A 22,053-nucleotide genomic window follows, 5' to 3' on the forward strand; every position below is an offset into this window, starting at 1 on the left:
TCTCCTAGTAATACCAATTATATGCTCTCTGGGAAAGTTTGGAGATAATTTAATTGATTTTCACTAGTAAATCACTAGAATTAAACCAATTCTACTAATGATAATCAGCAAATAATCAATAAAGGAATTGAAGGACTTTTACAGATTACATTTTAAGATGTAACCATTTTGGTGAGCAATAATTTATGTTTCAGAGTAGTAATAATTAAAACATGCTTTACCCTGTAAAGAGAAATCATTAAAAAGAATGTGGCAATTCAATGGCTTCATCAGCCTTTCAAACACACAAAATAGCTGACTTTCCTAATGTATTAATTTTTTTTATAATACTCAATATATTCTGCTCTATAATGAGACTGCTTGCATATTAAATTAAAATTAAAATTAAAATTAATGCTGCCAAAGGTTTTATCAGTAAATTCAAGGTTTAGAGAAAATTTTATAATCCTTCACAAAATATTCTTTGTAAAATACAATTTCATCACGTCACCTTAGCCAAACAGCAACTGAGCCAGCCAGGTATAATGTAATCACAAAGTGTGTTCTGTCCACAGGTCCAAGCCAGAACATGTCATTTATTGATAAAAATAAATCTGCCCTTAGGAAAAAAATAAGCTGAGAATGATCTCAACTGGAATAAAATATTCTCATGTAACCTTCTCGAGAAAGGTAAGCTCTTTAATCCTAACTGGATTTTTAAGTATTTAATACTTTTAAGTATTCGAGAGAGAAGAACTCGAAAAGTTAAAAGTACATATATATGTTCTAATTATTTTCTTCATTAGAGAAAACTTAAACACTTGCATTTAGATATTTTCCCATGTTTAATATCACAATACCAAAATGAACAGATGCCTGGCTTAAATCTCTTATCATATTTACATATACTAATTTCCTTGTTTAAAAAAAATGAGTATGGGGGTGCCTGAGTGGCTCAGCTGGTTAAACATCTGACTTCAGCTCACTCAGGTCATGATCTCACAGTTCATGAGTTCGAGCCCCACATCGGGCTCTGTGCTGACACCTCAGAGCTTGGGGCCTGCTTCAGATTATGTGTGTCTCTCTCTCCCCCTCTTCCGTTTGCACTGTCTCTGTCTCCCAAAAAATGAATAAACGTTAAGAAAAAAAATTTTTTTAATAAAAGAAGTAAAAAATAAAAAAACAAGTACGGCTTCCTATCATAGATGTAAAAAAGTAAGGAGGACCATTTTAATAAAAGTAACTTCTCAGTGAGATGACATGCAAATAAAGGGCAATTTAACTGAGTTCCTTCTTTTTCCGGCTTGAAGAAGAATCACATGATATACCTAAGTACCCAATAAGAAACTTACTTTGAGGACGCTGACAAGATGTAAACTAACAAATTCACAAAAGATCATGCAAAGTGGTGAACATCCACTATAAGCTAGGCTGCTTTACTCTATCAAGAATCTCTGTGGTGGTCGTTGGTACTAGGCAGATATGACAGGTTATAAATTTCTTAAAGATCATGAGTTGATCAAACAGGCAATGAGGATGCCTATAGGAGGAGGCCAGAGTCTGACCAAAGGCACACAGATGAAGCAGTGGGTGTCTGACATGCTGAAAAGACATTTACCTGAACACAAAAACAAATTATTTGGGAAATAATTTCAATAAAATCTTTTATCAGAAAGGTTTAGATTCCTTCTATGCTTATTCATTATGCTTGTAAAATAATTACAGGAGAACATCCGCAATCTAAAATTCAAATACCTATGATTCATACTTTTAAATATTCAGTTTTCTGTGAATACCTTTGTATAAGTTTTTAAGCAATGACTATTCCTTGTGTTGTTGCTTACTATAGTGAAGTGTTATTTGAGAAGGATGGTACAACTGGATTTGATTAATACACAGCTCAGACTGCAAGTGAGAACAACCAAAATGAAAAGATGATAGGAGTTCAGTAAAAGATATCCAATTTGGAACTGGAGGTGAAGCTGGGCGGAGAATTTGGGCCACATGATGGCACTACACACATGGTTACAAAAAGAGAAATGAAGAGAAATTTAAAAAGCAGGAAGGTGAAGCTTCGGCTTACACACTTGCCACAAGGAGACACACTGAAAATGTACAGACCCTCCACTAAAGAACATTGACAAATTTAAGCTCTTTAGCCTATACTGTCACATATATGCATGTAAGAGTGAATAATAACGTTCGTTAAACAAGTGATAAGAAAAATGTGACAAAGATAAACATGAACAAGTATATGTCAGAATTAAGAAAATGGGATCAGTCTAGATTTAAAAACTTAGCTTCCAACTACTCAGTCCATTTTTTCCCATTTAGGATGGGGTGGGTGCCATTTGGTCCATTTATTTCTAGTGTTTCCCTGTCCAATCCTTGCCTCACGTTGGAAACTTCAACAAGGGGAAAAGGGGGAAAAAAAAGTAAATAACCTATAACCCACTCCCATACTTTAGGAAAGCCTCCCTTGCCATTAACATTATGATACCACATTACATAGTTGGGTAGTTACAACAATTCATTCTTCGGCATTTATTCAATCTTTACAGGTCAGGTTTCCTTATCTAGTATTCTCTCTGGCCATTAGACTCTAAGCAAATCTCAATCCATTTTAGCAGTTTATTTTGAATGTCCCTACTAGGATATCCTGCATTAAATGGTCATTCCAAATATGTAAGTTAACTGAAAAAGTGCTTTAATCTAAAATCTATTAAATACAAAACATTACAGAAGTCTATTACATCATAAAACTTCTTTATAAAAATGGTCATACACACAGAGAAAAATTTTTCTTCCCCATTTTATCCTTTAATTATAGATGAAAATTGCCTTTAGTCTGAACTCACCCATCATGGCAACCAGCTCAACAATTTGAAAATTAGGAAAATGGTTCTTCCATCAGCATTCTTTACTGCCTGAGGAGAAAAAAAGATAAACACATTTAATCATTAAAAAAAATATATATATACATGGCAAAAGGAACTCTGCAGATATGATAAATTAACAAATTTAAGATAAGAGGATTATCCTGGGTTATTTGGCTGGACCTAACATAATCACAGGGATCCTTATAAATAAACAATCAGCAGGAAAGTGTCAGAGTGGTACTGCAAAAAGAATAGCTTGACCACTCATTGTTGGCTTTAAAGACGGAATGGGACAGCCATGAGCCAATGAATACAGGCAGCTGCTAGGATGTGGGAAAGGCAAGAAAAATGCATTTTTCTCTACAGCCTCCAGAAGAACCATAGCAATGCTGACACCTTGATTTTGGCCCAGTTAGACTCATTTTAGACTTCTGACTTCCCAAACTGTAAGATGATAAGATGATTTATGTTGTTTTAAGCCACCAAATTTATGGTAATCTATTATAGCAGTATGTAATGGAACACCCAGTTTCAAGAGCTTGCTAGAGAACTCAACAGACTCAGTGACACAGTCGTACTGACAGCTATAATTTACTATAGCAAAAGGGTACAAAGCAAAATAAGCTAAAGGAAAGGGCAAACGGGGCAAAGACCAGGGAAGGTGAGGGCTAGCTCCTAAGGATCTTTTTTTAATAAAGTCATATGAGACCTTTAATTCCCCCCAACCCCAGAAATCAGTTATGACAACACCAGGAAAAACTGGAAACTCTGCACTGAGGGTTTTTATTAGGGACTGATCAATACATACCCTCTGCCTAGCATACACCAAAATTCCTAACTCCCAGAAGAAAAGCAGCTATTCAGCACAAACTATACTGTTTGTATAAGCAGTTTAGGCACAGCGAGCATTCTTATCAGTTAGGCAGGTATGGACCCTGGTAAGTTCTCAGATGCTAGCCAAGGGTGGATCTTTTAAGCAGTTCTTTCTAAGGATATGCAGTGAGGCCTACCATGTTAACTCTTCTCCACAAGCAAAACAAGAAATACACAGGTTTAAAGAAACTGCACAAAGCAATAATATGAAGTGTTTTGTTGGGCACACAAGATACAATAATATAACTTATATAACAGTAACAGCACAAAGGGGAAGAATGGTGTTATATAAAAGTGTTTGCATACCACAGTAATTAAGATGGTATCAACTCAAACTATAATGATTTTTTGGTTTTTGTTATTTTAAGTTTATTTATTTTGAGAGAGAGAAGGAGAGAGAGAAAGCATGCAAGGGCAGGGGAGGGCAGGGGGGGTGGGGAGAGAGAATCCCAAGCAGGCTCCACACTGTCAGCACACAGCCTGATATAAGGCTCAATCCCATGAACTATGAGATCCTGACCTAAACTGAGATCAAGAATAAGATGCTTAAATCCACTGAGCTACCCAGGTGCCCCCAAACTACATTGTTTTAAGTTATTAATTTTAATATCCGGAGCAACTGGTAAAAATAAACTTTATAAAAGCGGCAAAAGGAATAAAATTAAATTAGCATACTAGAAAATATCTAACACAAAAGAAAGCAGTAATAGAAAAATGTGGTACAAAATGGATACAACACATAAAACACAAATATAAACAAAGTAGCAGATGTAATTCTACCCATATGTAATTACATTAAATATAAGTGGAATGAACAAACCATTTAAAGGATAGAGATTCGCACAGTAGATTAAAAAAACATGATCAGGTGTGACGCCTGGGTGGCTCAGTCAGTTGAGCATCTAACTTCAGCTCAGGTCATGATCTTACAGTTCATGAGTTTGAGCCCTGCATCGGGCTCTGTACTGACAGCTCAGAGGCTGAAGCCTGCTTCAGATTCTGTGTCTCCCTCTCTCTCTGTCCCTCCCAGCTTGTACTCCGTCTCTCTCTCTAAAATAAACAAACATTAAAAAAATTAAAAAGGAAAGAGAAGAGAAGAGAAGAGAAGAGAAGAGAAGAGGAAAAGAAAAGAAAAGAAAAGAGAAAAAACATGATTGGGGCGGGGCGCCTGGGTGGCTCAGTCGGTTAAGTGTCAACTCCTGGTTTCAGCTCAGGTCATGATCTCATGGTTTTGTAAGTTGGAACCCCATGTTGGGATCTGTGCTGGCAGTGCAGAGCTTGCTTGAGATTCTCTCTCTCCCTCTCTCTCTGCCCCTCCCCCATCAGCACTAACATACAAATAAACTTAAAAAAAAATAATAACATGATCCAACCATATGCTGTCCACAACTTTAGATTCAAAGACAAAACTGAAAGTAAAAAGATGGAAAAAGATATACCACGCAAGCAGTAGTCAGAAAAGATCTACAGTGCTACACTAATAGAAGACAAAAGAGAATACAAAAATCGTTAGAGACAAAGGAGAACACTTATAATGAAAACATGGCCAGCTCATCAATTATAATTACTATAATATAGTATATACTATACTATAAATATGTATGCATGTAACAATAAACTCAATATACAGGACGAAGAAAATTACAGAAATTGAAAGAAGAAATAGATCATTCAAAAATAATTGCTACAGATTTCAATGCCCAATTTTCAACAACAGATAAACAGAAAAATCAGTGAGAAAACAAGATTTGAATAACACTATAAAACTTCCACGGAACACTCAACCCAAAACACATTCTTCAGAAATGCACACAGAACATTTTCCAAAACACACCATGTTAGTCAGTAAAACTAATCTCAGTAAGTATAAATGGACTGAAGTTATATGAAGTCTGTTCCCTGACAACAATGCAATGAAATCAGAAACAGAAGGAAATTTGGGAAATTCACAAATATGTGAAAATAAAACACCACACTCCTTAAGAATCAATGGATCAAAAAAGAAATCATGAAGGAAATTAGAAAATGCTTTGAGATAAATGCAAATGAAACCAAAATATACTGACACTTACTAGATGCTCCTAAAGTACAACTTAGAGATAAATTTCTAACTGTAAATGTTCATATTGAAAATGAGAAGGATCTCAAATTAGTAACCTAAACTTCTACCTTAAGACCCTAGAGAAAGAAGAGCATTTGAAACCCAAACAAGCGGAAGGAAGGAAACAATAAGGATTAGAGTGGAAAATTAGCAAACATTTAGCTAGACTACCCAAGAAAAAAAAAAGACACAAATAACTAAACTGAGGTATTAAAGATAGAGCATTATTACCAACCTTACAGAAATGAAAAGAATAAGATAATACTATGAACAACTGTATTTCCAATAAATTGGGTCACCTGGATGACACAAATTACTAGAAACTACCTAAACCAACTCAAGAAGGATCTGAATTCAATATAAAAATTAATGAGATTGAATTAGAAATGAAAACCTTTCTGCAAATAAAAGTCCAAACCACATGCCTTCAAACATTTAAGAAAAAACTACCACTATTAAAAGAGAGAGGACTAGAGAGAGAAAGAGAGAACTGAAGCTAGTATTACTGATTACTGATAAACCAGACAAAAACATTACAAGACAACTAGATCCCCAAGTGAACAGATATAAAAATCCTCAAGAAAATACTAGCAAACCTAATCCAGAACATTAAAAAAAAAGGGGGGGATTACACACTGCAAACACGTGGGATATATTCCACAAAAGGTAGGTTCAGCATACAAAAATCAATGTAATAAATAACATTAAAAAAGGACCAAAACATCATCTCAATAGACACAGAAAATGCATCTGCCAAAATCTAACTACCTTAAATACTTGAAAGACTAGAAAGATAAGGGAATTTCATCAAGGTGATAAAGGTCATCCATGAAAAACCCCACAGCTAACATCATACTTAATGGCGAAAGACCAGATGCATGCCCCCTTAAGATTAGAAACGGATGGCCAGTCTTACTACTCCTTTTTAATACTGTACTGGATACAGGACTAAAAGCACTCCTGTTTTTATAGAAAAACAAATAACACATAATTTTACTCATATGTGGAAGTTAATAAGCAAAACAAATGAACAAAGGAAAAAAAGAGAGACAAACCAAAAAACAGACTACAGAGAACAAACAGATGGTTACCAGAGGGGAAGTGGGAGGGGATGGATGAAATAGGTGAAGGGAACTAAGAGTACACTTTAAATTCTTTTTTCTAATGTTTATTTATTTGTTTTTGAGAGAGAGTGTGCAAGTGGGGGAGGGACAGGGAAAGAGGGAGAGAGAGAATCCCCAGCAGGCTCTGCACTATCAGCACAGAGCCAGACATGGGGCTTGAACTCACAAACTGTGAGATCATGATCTGAGCGGAAATCAAGAGTCAGATGCTTAAGCAAATGAGCCACCAAGGCACCCCAAGAGTATACTTCTCTTGATAAGCAAAGAAATATACAGAATTGTTCAATCATTACACTGTACACCTGAAACTCATTTAACACTGCATGTTAACTATACTGGAACTTAAATAAGATTTTTTAAAAGTCACATAAAAAAATAAAATAAATTCAATTTATAGTATCAAAAAAGAATAAATTACTTGGGAATATACTTAAGAAAAATAAGTCTTGTATACACTGAAAACTATAAAACATTATTGAAAAAAATTGAAGATCTAAATGTATGGAAAGGCATCCCATGTTCATGGATGAAAGACAATATTGTTAAGATGGGAATATTCCCAAAGTGATCTACAGATTCCACGCAATCTGTATCAAAATTCCAGTGGCCTTTTTTTTTTTTTTTTTTGCAGAAATAGAAAAGCTAATTCTTTTAAAAAAAATTTTTTTAATGTTTATTTATTTTTGAGAGAGAGAGACAGACAGAGGGTGAGAAGGGGAAGGGCAGAGAGAGAGGCAGACACAGAATCCAAAGCAGGCTTCAGGCTCTGAGCTGTCAGCACAGAGCCCAACATGGGACTTGAACTCACAAACTGCAAGATCGTTACCTGAGCGGAAGTCAGACACTTAACTGAGCCACCCAGGCGCCCCCAGAAAAGCTGATCCTTAAATTTGTACAATCCCCAGAAAAGCTGATCCTTAAATTTGGAAGTACAAGAGGCCCTGAAGAGCCAAAACAATATTGCAAAAGAAAAATAAAGTTAGAATATTCACACACCCTGATTTGAAGGCTTACTACAAAGCTATAGCAATCAAAACAATGGGAATACTGACGTAAGAATAGAGACTGGTGGAACAGAACTGAATCCAGAAATAAACCCCAACATCTACAGTCAAATGATTTTTGACAAGGTTGCCAAGATAACAGTGAAAGAACAGTCTTTATAAAAAAATTTTTTTAATGTTTATTTTTGACAGAAAGAGAGAGAGAGAGAGACAGAGCATGAGCGGGGGAGGGGCAGAGAGAGAGGGAGGCACAGAATCCGAAGCAGGCTCCAGGCTCTGAGCTGTCAGCACAGAGCCCAATGCGGGGCTCAAACTCACAGACCGCAAGATCACGACCTGAGCCAAAGTCGGGCGCTCAACTGACTGAGCCACCCAGTTCTGGCAGTTCACTGGCACTGAACAACTGGATATCCACATGCCAAAGCCTTAAGTTGGACTCCCACCTCATATAGTATGCAAAAAATTAATTCACAATCGATCAAATACATAAACGTAAAAGCTAAATCCAAAAAAAACTCTCAGAAGGGAACAAAGGTATAAATTTTCATGACCTTGGATTAGGCAATAGTTTCTTAAATGTGACCCTACAAGCATAAGCAACAAATGGACTTCCTCAAAATTAAACATTTTTGTGCATCAAAGGACACTCTCAAGATAGTGAAAAGACAACTCACAGACTGGGAGAAAATATTTGCTAATTATATACTTGATAAGGGTCTAGGATACAAAATATATAAGGTCTCAATAATAAAACAACTAACCCAATTATAAAATGGGCAACAGATTTCAAAAGACATTTCTCCCAGATATAAAATAGCCAATAAGCACTTGAGAAGATGCTTAATATTAACAGTCATCAGGGAAATGCAAATCAAAACCACAATGGCATCCTACTAATTCACACCCAGTAGTATGGCTATAACCAAAATGACAGACAATGACAAGTGTTGGTGAAAATGTGGAAACACTGAAACTATATGAATCATTATTTCAATTCTTAGGTATATATCCAAGAATACTAAAAACATATAACCACACAAAAACGTTTACACTAATATTCAATGCAGCATTACTTAGAAGAGACAAAAAGATCATATAGTTTACTCAAGATCATAAAGCTGGGCAAAGTTAGGACCCTAATACCCACTTCTTATTTCTCACTTAAACTTTCTAGAATACTATGTGTCACTCCAGTTCACCTTTCAAGAAAATGGCTAGCATAGGAAATTCTCCTACCATACATATAGACACAGAGAATGTCACAAAATGGTCGAGAAGAATTTATTCAGTATATTGTCTTTCTACAAATTTAAATTCTCAACTGCCTTTTTCAATTTTTAAATTAAAATGTTGAAGACAAATCTTGACTAACCTCCAAAATAAAGTATTCTGAACACAAAATTTTTCCATTTAAATCAATAACATCTCTTTTAGGAAAAACAGTTAATTCCCCAAACCACAAATTAAATAAAAAAGGCATCAGTCTAATGGAAAAGCAGTTCAAGGCTGCATTTATAAAAACAACTATGGGGATGCCTGGGTGGCTCAGTCTGTTAAGCATCCTACTCTTAATTTCTGCTCAAGTCATGATCTCATGGTTTGTGGGTTCAAGCCCTGCTTCAGGCTCTGCACTGACAGCGAGGAGCCTACTTGGGATTCTTTCTCTCCCTCTCTCTCTCTCTACCCCTCCCTTGCTCACACTCTCTCTCCCAAATAAATAAAACAGTCAATAAATAAACAAACAGTTTGGTACTTTTACCAATATTCTGAGGTTGAAATTGGCAAAAACATCAAAATATATAAAATTAAAGGTACAAGTTAGTAGGAAAAGCTAAACAAAGGTGAATCACATCTGTACCTGAAAGTTTTTATCTACAACCTATTTTAATTTTTGTCATTTTGACATTTATTACCATAGACTGATTTTGCCAGCTTTTCATATTAATTCACAGAAGACATACGCTTTTGTATTTATTTTCATTCAATATCTGTTACAGCTCTGAGATTCTTCCACATCATCTGTATGAGTATTTTGCTCATTTTCATTGCTGTGTAATACTCCATTATGTGACTATATCTCAATTAATTCACCTACTCTACTAGTGGACATAAAAGTTTCCAGTTTTTGACTATTACAAACATAGGCTTTACAAACCTCCTTGAACATAACTTTTAGTGAACATAAACACATATTTCTGTTGGATATATACCAACAGAAGGAATTGCTAGGTCACTAAGACACACACATAGTTAACTTTAGCATATATGGCCACTTTCTTAGAGTAGCTGTCAATCTATATCCTCCCACCAGCAACGTATGAGAGTTCCAGTTCTTCCACCTTCTCACCAACCCTATTAGTCATTCTGGTGACTATGTAATATCTCACTAGTTTTAATTTATACTTACCTCATGGCCAATAATGTTGAGTATCATTTCAGAATGGCATAATGAATTTAAAAAGCATGATCCTATTATACAGTGTCTATAAGATCTAAGGACATGATAGGCTAAAAGTAAAAGGACAGAAAGATATCCCATGCAAATAGTAACCAGGAGAGAGCTAGAGTGGCTACACTAATATCAGACAAAACAGACTAGAAGTCAAAACTGTTATAAGACACAAAAAAGACATTAAATATTGAGAAAATGGTCAATTCATTAAGAAGATATAACAATTATAAACATACATACACCAAACAGCAGAGCTCCAAAATATATGAAGCATGAACAGAATTAAAAAAGACAAATACATACCTACACAGTAACAATAGAAAACTCAATACCCCACTTTCAATAACAGAGCAACCATTCAGATCAGTAAGGAAATACAGGACTTGAACACTATAGGCCAACTGGACCTACCAGACGGATACAGAACACTCAATCCAAAAACAGTACAATACATAGTCTTCTCAAGTCCACATGGAACATTTTTCTGAATAGACCATATGTTAGGCCACACACAAAAAAAATCTTAATAATTTAATAAGATTAAAATCAGACAAAGTATTTTTCCAATCATAGTGGAATGAAACTAGAAATTAACAGCAAAAGGAAAACTGGAAAAGTCATAAAGATGTGGCAATCATACAGTAAATTCTTAACCAATGTTTCAAAGAAGAAATCACAAGGGAAATTAGAAAATATCTTGAGGGGCGCCTGGGTGGCGCAGTCGGTTGAGCGTCCGACTTCAGCCAGGTCACGATCTCGCGGTCCGTGAGTTCGAGCCCCGCGTCAGGCTCTGGGCTGATGGCTCGGAGCCTGGAGCCTGTTTCCGATTCTGTGTCTCCCTTTCTCTCTGCCCCTCCCCCGTTCATGCTCTGTCTCTCTCTGTCCCAAAAATAAAAAAAAAATTAAAAAAAAAAAAAAAAGAAAAGAAAAAGAAAATATCTTGAAAAAGATGAAAATGAAAACACAACATACCAAAACTCACAGGATACGGCAAAAACAATGCTAAGAGAAATTTAGAGCTATAAATATTTATGTCAAAAAAGATTTCAAAACAACCTAACTCTATATCTTAATTAGTAAAGCAAAAACAAACTAAGCCAAAAGCTTACAGAAGGAAAGAAATAATAAAGGTTAGACCAGAGATTAAAGAGAGAAGAGAAAAACAATAAAGAAAATCAATAAGACCAAGAGCTGGTTCTTTGAAAAGATAAACCATTAGTTAGAATAAGAAAAACAGAAAAGATTCAAATAAATTAAAATCAGAAAGAGAACATTACAGGAATAAAAAGGACCATATCAGAGCAGCATGAACAACTGCATATGAAAAACTGTATAACAGAGGTGAAATGGAAAAATTTCTAGAAACATAAAACCTACCAAGAATGAATAATGATTAGGAAATCTAAACAGACCTATGATTAGTAAAGATAATGAACCAGTAATCATAAAGTTCCTGACAAGAAAAGCCCAGGACCAGATGGTTGCACTAATGAATTTTATCAAACATTGACACATGGTTTCTTCTGAAACAATTCTTCCAAATTCTGAAACATTCCAAAAAAATTGAAGAGTAAGGAGCATTTCCTAACTCATTGGACGAGGACATTACCCTAATACCAAAGCCAAACAAAGACATTTAAAAGAAAACTATTGGACAATTATCTCTTATGAATATTGATGCAAAATTCCTCAACAAAGTACTAGCAGACCAAATTCAGCAGCATATTAAAGGGATTATACACCATAACACAGTGGGATTTACTGCTGAAAGGCAAAGATAGTTCAATATATGAAAAAATCAATGTAACAGGTCACATTAACATAATGAAGAGGGCAAAAAACACAAGATACACTCAATTGATGCAGAAAAAGCATCTGACAAAATTCAATACCCTTTCATGATAAAAAAACACTCAACAAACTACCAATAGGAGGAAACTTCCTAAACGCAATAAAGAGCATATATATAAGAAAAGCCTACACCTAACATCACACTTACTGATGAAAGACTTTTCCTCTAAGATTTACCATCTTCAGATTAGGAACAAGACATAAATGCCCACTTTGCCACCTCAGTTCAACACAATACTGGAAGTTCCAGTGAGAACAATTAGGCAAGAAAATAAATGATAAGCATCCAGATAGGAATGAAAGAAGTAAAATATCTCTGTTTGAGATGACACGATCTTATATATAGAAATGTCTAAAGATTACACACATACAAACAAATTCACCAAAGTTGCAGGATACAAAATCAATACACAAAAATCAGTTACATCTCATTACATAATGAATAATCTGAAAATGAAATTAAGAAAATAATTCCACTTACAACAGCATCAAAAAGAGTAAGATATCTCGGAATTAACCTAACCAAAGAGGTGAAAAACCTGTACAATGATACACTGCCAGAAACGCTGCCAAAAGAAATTTAAAATATATAAATAAATGGAAACATATCCCATGCTCATGGATTAGAAGACTTAACACCATTAATAGGTCGATACTACCAAAGTGACCTACAGATTCAATGCAATCCTTATCAAAATCTCCATGACATTTTTTGCAGAAAAGAAAAATCCACCCAAAAGCTCATATAGAAATCTCAAGGGACTCCAAATAACCAAAGCAATCCTGAAAAAGAACAAACCAGAGAATGTACACTTTCTGATTTCAAAACTTACTACAAAGTTACAGTAATTAAAACAGTGTGGTACTGGTGTAAAAGACACACAGACCAATGAAAAAGAGTCCAGAATTAATCCCTTGCATATATATGGTCAAATGATTTTTGACAAGGATGACAAGACTATTTAATAGAGAAGGACAGTTTTGTAAACATATGGTGATGGGAAAACTGGATATCCTTATGCAAAAAAAATGTAGACTGAACCTTACACCAAACACAAAAATTACCTCAAAATAGATCACAAACCTAAATGTAATAGTGAAAACCATAAAACTCTTCAAAGAAAATAGAAAGGAGAAGCTTCATGACAGAATTTTTGCAACAATGCCTTAGATGTGACACCAAAAGCACTGTCAACAAAAAGATAGATTAATTGGAGTTCATCAAAATTTAAAACTTCTCATGGATGAACCTGGAAGGTATTATGTTAAGTGACATAATCCAGTCATGTAGAATACCACATGATTCTATTTTTATAAGGTATCTAAAACAGTCAAATTCATAGAAGCAGAGAATAAGCAGAGTGGAAGCAGAGTGGTTTCCAACGACCGATAGGTGGGAAAAATGGGAAGTTGTTATTTAATGAGTATAAAATGTCAGTTATCCTACACGCGTACGTTCTAAAGATCTGTCGTACAACACAGTTCCTATAGCTAATGATATGGTATTATGTACCTAAACGTTTGTTAAGAAGGTAAATACCCTTAAATATTCCTTCCACTACCAAAGAAAGAAGAGACATACGGAATCTTTGGAAAGTGCTGGATATGTCTATCACCTTAATTGTGGTAGTAGCATGGGTACCTGTATATGTCCAAACTAATAAAATTATACAACACCAAACAGATAGTTTTTTTTATATCAATTATACCTCATTAAAGCAGTTAAAAATTTTTAAAACTTCTGTGCATCAAAAGACACAGTCAACAATTAAAAAGCAATCCAGACAATGGGAGAAAATATTTAAAAATCATTGATCTGAGAAGAGGTTAATGTCCAGAATAAATTCTCACAATTCAACAACAAAAAACAAATAATGTGATTAAAATATGAGCACAACAGGGCGCCTGGGTGGCTCAGTCGGTTAAGTGTCTGACTTTGCTCAGGTCATGATCTTGCGGTTTGTGAATTCAAGCCCCATGTCAGGCTCTGTGCTGACGGCTCAGAGCCTGGAGCCTGCTTCAGATTCTGTCTCCCTCTCTCTTTGCCCCTCCCCTGCTCATGCTGTCTCTGTCTCAAAAATAAACACTAAATAAATAAATAATAAAAAATAAAAAATAAGCACAAGACTTGAATAGACATTTCTCCAAAGATGATATACAAATGGCCAATAGAATATGAAAAGATGCTTAACATCACAAATCATTAGGGAAATAAATTCCAACTAAAACCATAATGAAATACCATATCACACCCATTACAATAACTACTATCAAGGGGCACCTGGGTGGCTCAGTTAGTTCAGCATCCAACTCTTGATTTTGGTGCAGGTCATGATCCCAGAGTCATGAGGCCACAGGATCAAGTCAAGACCCGCATCTGCCTCTGGGCTGACAGTGCAGACCCTGCTTAGGATTTGCTCTCTCCCTCTCTCTCTGTCCCTCCTCTGCTTGCATGTGGATGTGGTGCACATATTCTTTCTCCTCAAAATAAATAAACTTAAAGCAAAACATAATAAAGGTTGGCAAAGATGTGAAGTAATTGAAACTCTTCTGCACTACTGGTGGGAATGTAAAATGGTGCAGTCACTTAGAAAAACATTATGGCAGTTCCTCAAAAAATAAAAAATTAAGGGGCACCTAGGTGGCTCAGTCAATTCAGTATCCAAATCTGGATTTTGGCTCAGGTCATGATCTCACAGTTCGTGACGATGAGCTCCACATCGGGCTCTGTGCTGATAGAGCAGATCCTGCTTGGGATTCATTCTCTCTCGCTCACTCACTCTCTCTCTCTCTTCCTTCCCTCTCCCTCTCCCTCTCTCCCTCCTTCACTCTCTCAAAAATAAATCAACTTCCCTATCAAAATAACACCAGCATTCTTCACAGAGCTAGAACAATCCTAAAATTTGTATGGAACCAGAAAAGACTCTGAATAGCCAAAGCAATCCTGAGAAAGAAAACTAAAGCTGGGGGCATCACCATCCTGGACCTCAAGATGTATTACAAAGCTGTAATGATCGACACAGTATGGCACTGGCACAAGAACAGACACTCACATCAATGGAACAGAATAGAGAATCCAGAAATGGACCCACAAACGTATGGGCAGCTAATCTTTCACAAAACAGGAAAGAATATCCAATGGAATAAAAACAGTCTCTTCAGCAAGTGGTGCTGGGAAAACTGGACAGCGACATACAGAAAAACGAATCTGGACCACTTTCTTACACCATACACAAAAATAAACTCAAAATGTATGAAAGACCTAAATGTAAGACAGGAAGCCATCAAAATCCCTAGGGGAAAGCAGACAAAACCTCTTTGATCTTGGCCACAGCAACTTCTTACTCAACACATCTCTGGAAGCAAGAGAAACAAAAGCAAAAATGAACTACTGGGACCTCATCAAAAATAAAAAGCTTCTGCACAGCGAAGGAAACAATCAGCAAAACTAAAAGGCAACTGACAGAATGGGAGAAGATATTTGCAAACAACATATCAGATAAAGGGTTAGTATCCAAAATCTACAAAGAACTTATCAGGGGTGCCTGGGTGGCTCAGTCAGTTGAGCCTCCAACTTTGGCTCAGGTCATGATCTCATGGTTCGTGGGTTCAAGCCCCGTGTTGGGCTCTGTGCTGACAGCTCAGAGCCTGAAGCCTGCTTCGGATTCTGTGTCTCCCTCTCTCTCTGACCCTCCCCCATTCATGTTCTGTCTGTCTCTGTCTCAAAGATAAATAAACATTAAAAAAAAAAAAAAAGAACTTATCAAACTCAACACCCAAAAAACAAATAATCCAGTGAAGAAACGGGCAAAAGACATGAATAGACACTTCTCCAAAGAAGACATCCAGATGGCCAACAGGCATATGAAAATGCTCAACACCACTCATCATCAGGGAAATACACATCAAAACCACAATGAGATACCACCTTACACCTGTCAGAATGGCTAACATTAACAACTCAGGCAACAACAGATGTTGGCGAGGATGCAGAGAAAGAGGCTCTCTTTTGCACTGCTGGTGGGAATGCAAGCTGGTGCAATCACTCTGGACAACAGTATGGAGGTTCCTCAAAAAATTAAAAATAGAACTACCCTACGACCCAGCAACTGCACTACTAGGTTATTTATCCAAGGGATACAGGTATGCTGCTACAAAAGAACACATGCACCCCAATGTTTATAGCAGCACTATCAATAATAGCCAAAGTATGGAAAGAGCCCAAATGTCCATCGATGGATGAATGGATAAAGATGTGGTGTATACATGCAATGGAGTATTACTTGGCAATCAAAAAGAATGAAATCTTGCCATTTGCAACAACATGGATGGAACTAGAGGGTATTAATGCTAAGCGAAGTCAGTCAGTCAGAGAAGGACAAATATCATATGACTTCACTCAAATGAGGACTTTAAGAGACAAAACAGATGAACATAAGGGAAGGGAAACAAAAATAATATAAAAAACAAGGAGGGGAACAAAACATAAGAGACTCTTAAATACAGAGAACAAACTGAGGGTTGCTGGAGGGGTTGTGGGTAGGGGGATGGAATAAATGGATAAGGGGCATTAAGGAAGACACTTGGAATGAGCAGTGGGTGTTATACATAGGGGATTAATCACTGGAGTCTACTCCTTAAATCATTATTGCACTATATTCTAACTAACTTGGATGTAAACTAAAAAAAATAAGTAAATAAACTTAAAAGAATTTAAAAATTAAGTTACCATATTATTTAGCAATTTCACTCCCACAAATCCAGAAATTAACTTCTGGGTATATGCCCAAAAGAATTGAAAGTGGGGACTCAAACAGGTATTTATACACCCATGTTCACATAAGAGCATTATTCACATGAGGCAAAAAGTAAAAGCAACTCAAGTGTCTAGAGGCAGATGAATGGATAAATAAAACATGGTATATACATACAAGGAATATGATTCAGCAGTTTAAAAAAAGATTTTGACATATGCTATAACTTGGATGAAATTTAAGGACATTTTGCTAAGTGAAATAATCCAGCCAACAAAAAGTATAATTCTACTTATAAAAGGTACCTAGAAAAGTCCAATTCATAGAGACAAAGTAGAAGGTGGTTGCCAGGGACTGGGGGAAAAGGAGGAGTTGTTGCTTAATGGGTATGCAGTTGTAGCTTTACAATATAAGAAGAGGTCAGGAGATGGCTAATGGTGATAACTGCATGACAATGCAAATGTACTTAATGTCACTTAACTGTGCACTTAAAAATAATTAAAATGGTAAATTTTATAACAATTCTAAAAATACAAAAAAAAAAAAAAACCCTCATTTTTTGCAAAATCCAAACAAGACAAATCTAGAATTTACCGACACTACACTGTGCTTTACTTCAAGTGCAACCATTTACTTTTAAAATATAGGTGTTCTTCACTTTGTCCTTTACGTGATCTACAGCTGACCCTTGAACAACATGGGGCTATGGGCACTGACCCTTCCGCATGCAGTCAAAAATCTGTGTTATAACTTTTGGCTCCCTAAAAACTACTAATAGCCTACTGTTGACTAGAGAAGCCTTACCAATAACATGAACAGATTAACATATATTTTGTATGTTACATACACTATATGTTATATTCTTATAATAAAGTAAGCTAGAGAAAAGAAAAAATCAGAAAGGCAGCGCCTGGGTGGTTCAGTTGGTTGAGGGTCTGACTCTTGATTTTGGCTCAGGTCATGATCCCAGGGTCATGGGATCTAGCCTGGAGTCAGGTTCCATGCTAAGCGTGAAGCCTGCTTGAGATTCATTCTCTCTCTCTCTCTCTCTCTCTCTCTCTCTCTCTCTGCCCCTCTTCCCTGCTCATCTGCTCTCGCTCTCTCTCAAGTAAAAAAATAAACAAAAATGACAATAATAAAGAAAATCATAAGGAAAATACATTTACAGTACTGTATGGAAAAAATCCACCTATAAGTAGACTCATGTGGTTCAAACTCATGATGTTCAAGAGTCATCTACATTGTACATACTTCCACTTCATGTGCTTTAAGGACCACCACTTAACTGGGGTGCCTGGGTGACTTAGTTAAGCATCCAACTTGCTTTCAGTTCAGATCATGATCTCATGGTTTGAGTTTGAGCCCCACGTGGGGCTCTGTGCTGTCAGCACAGAGCCTACTTGGGATTCTGTCTCCCTTTCTCTGCCCCTCCCCTACTCGCACACACATGCGCACGCTTTCTTTCTCTCCCTCAAAAATAAACATTAAAAATTTTTCTAAAAAGGACAGCCACTTCATAATTTCTAAAAAGAAAACTTTAGTGTCTGCCTACTATATGTCATGTATACAGTAGTAAAGAAAACAAAGTCCTTGTACTCTTGGGCTTATACTTTAATGACAAAGATATACAAGTAACTACAAAGTATCAAATGAAGAAACAAACCCAGTGAATGAGTAAGTAAGTAAATAAAATTTTCAAAAACTGAGAAGGCACCAGCCATAAAAAGAGTCAAGGGAAAACTCTCAAGGTTAAAGAATGGCAGTTACAAATGCCCAAAAACCTTGGCATGTTCCAGGAACTATAGGAAGGATTATGTGGTTAATACACAATGACACTTTACCTATTGGTCTTCCTCCCAAAACTCATAAACCGAGTAACATGAGAAAAACATGTGCCAAAATAAAATTTAAGAGACATGAAATACCTCACCAATATTCCTTGAAACTGTCAAGGTCATTAAAAACAAGGAATGTTTGAGAAACTCACAACCTAGAGGAATGAAAGGAATATGAAAACTAAATGTGATGTAGCATCCTGGATGGAATCCTGGGACACAGAAAAAAGACAGTAAAATCCAAATAAAATATGGAGTTCAGTTAATAATGAGGTATCAATACTGATTCATTCATTATCACAATCATAATAATATAAGGTTTTTTTCAAAAATATTTTTGAGAGCATGCATGTACAAACAGGGGAGGGGCAGAGGGAAAGGGAAAGAGAAAATCTCAAGCAGGCTCCATGCTTAGCACAGAGCCCAACGTGGGGCTCAATCCCACAATGCTGGGATCATGAACTGAGCTGAAATCAAGAGTTGGGATGCTGAATGAGACACCCAGGTGCCCCAATAACGTAAGATGTTAATAACAGGGAAACTGGTTCTCAGGAAACTGAGAAAGCTCTGTACTCTGTGGAAGTTTTATGTAAATCTACAACTTTTCTAAACTAAAACACTTATTTAAAAAAAAAAAGAATGAATTGTAAGAGGGCAACAAAAGAAGCAAAATGTAGTTATAAGGTCACTTAACATCAGGAAGAGATAATGATGTATTAAAGTGTCATAAGACGGTAGCACAGAAGATGGGAGACAAGAGTTGGATTCAAGGTATATTTTGTAAGACAGAATAAAAAGAACTTTCTGGTTAGATTTCCAGCTAGTATAGAATAAAAAGGTCAGCAAATCCTCTCCTTCAAAAATAAGAACTAAACTGGACAGACTGTCAAAAATAACTATTTTAAGGATTTAGAACTTGCCAAAAGGTAAACAACAAATTGAGAATTATTTATTCATGGAAAACTACCAGAACTTCAGGGAAGGAGTGGGAGTCTACAGACTTCCTACTTGGAGATACTCCCATCACTAGCCCAGGTTGGTCTGCATAAAAACTTTATTTTTTTTAATTTTCAAAAAATGTTTGATTTATTTTTGAGACAGAGAGAGATAGAGCATGAGCATGGGAGGGGCAGAGAGAGAGGGAGACACAGAATCTGAAGCAGGCTCCAGGTTCTGAGCTGTCAGCACAGAGCCCGACGCGGGGCTCAAACTCACAAACCATGAGATCATGACCTGAGCTGAAGTCGGACACTTAACTGACTGAGCCACCCAGGCACCCCTGCATAAAAGCTTTAAACAAGACAGGCTTGAAATCCAGCAGCTCTGTTGCTAAGGTACTGACTTAATTTGGAGTGAAAGATGAAAACCTACACTGAATAACACTGTCAATAAAAAGAAAAATAGGGTAAAACAAATGGAGAAAACCAGTGGCTCTGCTAGGAAGAGAACAGTGTCTCAGATGGGGACAGGGGCAAGCCTGCCAGAAATTTAATGGGAAGACCTTGAAAATTAAAGCCATAAAAGTGCTAGATGAACTTTCTAAAAATCCCAGGCTGACTAGAAAAGTATGGGCATGTGTAGAGGAGACCCAAGAGGGCCAGGTACAAAGTAAAAATTAAGCCATACCTGGAAACTGCCTTAAATTTGTGCTCTCCAACTCATATACATCCACCAGAAGATGGTCAAAGCCTTACAGCCTTGAAGTATTTGAATGTAACCTCTACCAAACCAATAACTGACCACTAAGTTATGTGGTCACAGGGCAACCCCTAAGAAGTCTAGCTTAAAAAATACAAACAAAAAAAAAAAAAAAAAAAAAAAGAAAAATAAGCAAACACAATAGCAAGGAAACAAGCATGGGGAATAAGATATTCTACCAAATAAGGAGAAGCAAATTGGTTAAAAAAAAAAAAAAAATCTGGGGGTGCCTGGGTGGCTCAGTCGGTTAAGCGTCCAACTTCAGCTCAGGTCATGGTCTCACGGTTCGTGAGTTGAAGCCCCGCACTGGGCTCTGTGCTGTCGCATTGGGCTCTGTGCTGACAGCTCGGAGCCTGGAGGCTGCTTCCCGTTCTGTCTCCCTCTCTCTCTGCCCCTCCCCAACTTGTGCACGTGTGCGCGCGCGCTCTCTAAGAATAAATAAAACACTAAAAAAAATTTTTTTTAATTTTTTAAAAATTAAAAAAAATTTTTTTTAATTTTTTAAAAATTAAAAAAAAAATCTGATTCCAGAGTTGCTACAATATATTATATGATATGTCTAGTTCTCAAAAAACAATAAAACAAACACACACACACGCACAAAATTACAAGGCATGAAAACAGAGTAAAGTGTGACCCATACTCAAGATAAAGAACAGTCAATAGAAACTGACTCATGGGGCACCTGGATGGCTTAGTCGGTTGAGCTTCCAACTTCAGCTCAGGTCATGATCTCACAGTTCATGGGTTCAAGCCCCGTGTCGGACTCTGTGCCAATAGCTCAGAGGCTGGAGCCTGCTTCAGATTATGTGTCCCCCTCTCTTTCTGCTCTCCTCCCCCACTCACGCACACGCACTCTCTCTCTCTCAAAATTAAATAAATGTTAAAAAAAAATAGAAACTGACTCTGGGTAGGCCCTAATGTTGGAATTAGCCAACACTTCAAACCAGCAATTTAAATTAAATAAACAGCAGAATTAAAGGAAAATCTGATGAAAATTATTCCACAAACAGGAAATCTCAACAAAAAACAGAAACTCAAAAAAAAGAACTAAAGTGGAAATTCTAGACTTGAAAAGTACAATATCCAAATGTAAAATGTATTAGATGAACTCAATCTAAGACTGCAGAAGAACTAAACAAAAAGATCAAGTGAAAGAATCTGAAGAACACAGGGGGAAAAAAAAGACTGAAAGAAAATGAAAAAAGTCTCAGAGGCCTGTGAGATATTAAGCAAGCTAAATTTTTTAATGGGCGTCTCAAAAGGAGAGGAAAAGAAAAATGGGCCTGAAAAATATTTGAAGAAACAGGCTAAAAGCTTCCCAAATTTCACAAAAAACATCAATCTACAAATCTAAGAAGCTCAATAATCCCTAAATACAATGAATACAAGAGATCTACAACTAGACATATCATTCTCAAACTGCAGAAAGCTAAAAAAAATCTTAAAAGCAGAAAGAGAAAAGATCTCTCTTGTATAAGAGAACAATACAATTAACTGACT

The 22,053-nt window shown here is 36.3% G+C and overlaps 1 protein-coding gene across 1 annotated transcript in view; it reads right to left on the bottom strand.

Annotated features, from left to right (window-relative positions):
- MAP3K2 (mitogen-activated protein kinase kinase kinase 2) overlaps positions 1-22,053 on the bottom strand; it is a 102,574-nt gene that overhangs the window by 41,637 nt on the left and 38,884 nt on the right. Inside the window, exon 2 of the mRNA XM_049615774.1 lies at positions 2,838-2,906. Within this exon, the coding sequence (XP_049471731.1) occupies positions 2,838-2,844 (7 nt within the window). The 5' untranslated portion in view covers positions 2,845-2,906. The remainder of the gene's footprint in view (positions 1-2,837; positions 2,907-22,053) is intronic.

The sequence above is a fragment of the Panthera uncia genome (genome assembly GCF_023721935.1).
Source record: "Panthera uncia isolate 11264 chromosome C1 unlocalized genomic scaffold, Puncia_PCG_1.0 HiC_scaffold_3, whole genome shotgun sequence".
Lineage (NCBI taxonomy): Eukaryota > Metazoa > Chordata > Mammalia > Carnivora > Felidae > Panthera > Panthera uncia.